This window comes from Salvia hispanica, chromosome 3 (assembly GCF_029641045.1).
Source record: "Salvia hispanica isolate PSC_SH4W2 chromosome 3, Shi_PSC_v1, whole genome shotgun sequence".
Classification (NCBI taxonomy): Eukaryota; Viridiplantae; Streptophyta; class Magnoliopsida; order Lamiales; family Lamiaceae; genus Salvia; species Salvia hispanica.
In genome coordinates, this window is record NC_142694.1 from 57,586,327 (window position 1) to 57,588,838 (window position 2,512).

The 2,512-nt window shown below is 52.3% G+C and overlaps 1 protein-coding gene across 1 annotated transcript; it reads right to left on the minus strand.

Moving 5' to 3' along the window:
- Positions 1-571: 571 nt before the first annotated feature.
- LOC148931128 (GRAS family transcription factor) lies at positions 572-2,512 on the minus strand. The gene has a single exon (XM_089069280.1). The coding sequence runs from the start codon at positions 2,335-2,337 to the stop codon at positions 808-810; it is 1,530 nt and encodes a 509-aa protein (XP_088925406.1). The 5' UTR covers positions 2,338-2,512; the 3' UTR covers positions 572-807.

Genomic DNA, 2,512 nt, shown 5'->3' on the forward strand with positions numbered 1-2,512 from the left:
GGCCGGCGATAATTCGGCGATAACCGGCGATTTATCGCCGAGAATTCGCCACCTCCATTGGGAATGCTCTCAATCTACAGATATGGTTCAAGCTTCATCTCCTTTTTACCCAAATTTCCGGAATGAAAGGACATTAAGTCAAGGACATGTCATTACCATCACAAGGTCCCCTAACACTCATCACTTCATAATCATGGACAATAAGGTGCAAATAATTCAAAACAAGTCCATATCCAAGAACCCCCCCAACCCCCTTAGTAATATCCCTGCCCAATGAAAATGACATTCTTATTTTAGAAGAGAGAGCTACTACTTTCACTAGACTTGGGAAACCGATTATTACATCAACAATCTTTAGATCACATTGACGACGAAACACAACTTGATTGGTAAGCCGTTTTCCTACGACCTGAAGGCCAAGAGTTCGAGTCATCTAGTGAAGGATCACATCACATAACCACAATTTGACTCATTGTTATATGCACTGTTACAATCTTTCCAATCTCATCAAAACATAGGCCACAAAAGTCCTATGCTAAATCACCCTAAAACCAACCAAAAATACTGCATATCTTGAAATTAAGCACTAATTATATGAATAAAGGATTTTCATGATGCAATGAGATGAACAAAATGAGATTACCAACATAGTTTCAAAACTATCAAGCTATACTACAGTCTATCTTCCATACATCTTAGATTGGACTAACATTTCTCTTCAAAATTAAACACTTTTGATCATGGCAAAACTACACCAAGCAACAAATCATAGATCATGCAAAGGGCACGAAACAACGACGAATCCGATCAATGCCACGAAGACACAGTAAGAAGAGGAACCTCATTCCAAGCCAACGACAGAAACCCGGGCGGTGAAGAATCAACGAGCTTGTACATCGCGCTGCTGCTGTAGTTCCATAGAAGTATATTCGCTTGGCTGATCGCGTAATGGCTAAACGCCAGCGGCCGGAAACCGGCCCCTTCCATCAAAACCCTCCACCTCTCTTTATCCTCCATCCTCTCCCTCTTCCTGTTCCCGTGGCCCACCACTCCGGCGATCCTCCGCCCGAGCAGCAGCCTCTCGAGCTCAATCCTCTCCGGGGCCTCCCGGGTCAGATTCAGCTCGAGGGACTCAAACACCGCGGTGTAGTACTTGAGCGCATTCTTGAATCGGGTCAAGAACCCGACCCGGTTCAAGCTCACTTCGTATTCCCCCAATGTGACCACACACGGATCCAATCCCTTTGCGAGATTCAGCGCCGCCTCCACGGCGTCGTCGCTCTCGTCGAGCAGGTTGTACAATTGAAGCATGAAATTCACCGCCACGGCCTCGTCCGGGTCGACCCGGAAGCTCGAGGCGGTGAGCTCGTGAACCGGGGTGAGGATCGGGTCGAATTCGAATTCCAGATCCAGCAGATTGGCGAACTCCTGGAGGCGGTTTCCGGTGGCAAGGAGCGACGGCGCCGGGGAATCGCCGAGGGCCGGGGCGGGTATGCCGGAAATCCGGATCCTTTTGGGTTTCCCGGCGGGTCGGGTCGCTAGGGCTTGCAGAAATGCGGCCCATTGGATCCCTTGCACAATGCCGAAATCGACGATGTGAATGTTGGTGGCTTTCTCCGTGGCTTCGAGGATGGCTTGATTTGCGGTTAAATGGGCGAATTTGGAGTAAGGGCAGGCGTCGTTGAAGGCTTTGTAGGATAGAGTGAACTCTTCAGCAGAAGTAGCAGCAGCAGCAGCGGCGGCGGAGGCGGAGGAGGCTTTGTCTCTTTGCTGGTAGACGCGGCTGTAGAGGGCTTCGGAGAAGTAGTGGGAGACGCGCTCGAGTGGGTCGCCGTGGTCGGAGACGGAGTCCTGGAGGCGGATCAGCGACTTGACGGCGTTTTCCGGGTTGGACTCGGAGAGGCGGGCGCAGTCCATGAGAGCGGAGAAAATGGGGAATTGGTCGTCTTTGGATTGGGGATCGGAGGAGGGAGGGGCCCAGGGGGGATCGGAGAAGATGAGATCGGAGGGAGGGGGAGGGAAGGGGTGGTAGAGAGGGGAGGTGTGCCAATCGGATTGGGTGTCGGTGGAGGCGCCGGCCATGAGGGTCTCCATCCACTCGACGGAGTCGAATTCGTCGGAGAGGCGGAAGGGGGGGTGGTCGAGGGAGGGGAAGTGGAAGGAGGGGTCGGGAGGGGGGAAGGGGTCATAGGAGGAGGTGGAGGAGGAGGAGGGAGGCCAGAAGGGGTTGGGGGCGAGGAGCTGTTGCTGCTGCTGCTGCTCTTGCTGCTGCTTCTGCTGGATGACTTGCTGGGCAATCGCCATTAGATTTCCGCTGTCCGTACACATGTATGCCATTTCTGATTATGCACTGCTGCTGCTGCTGAGTGTTGAGGGCTTCTTCTTCTTCAGAAGCTCACACATAGCATAGTAGAGTGGGCACCGCTCAGGGGCAGTGGAGAGAGAGAGGGAGTAGAGAGTGGAGCAGTGGGAATTCAGGTTGATTGATTTGTGAACTAGATGAGGACTGATT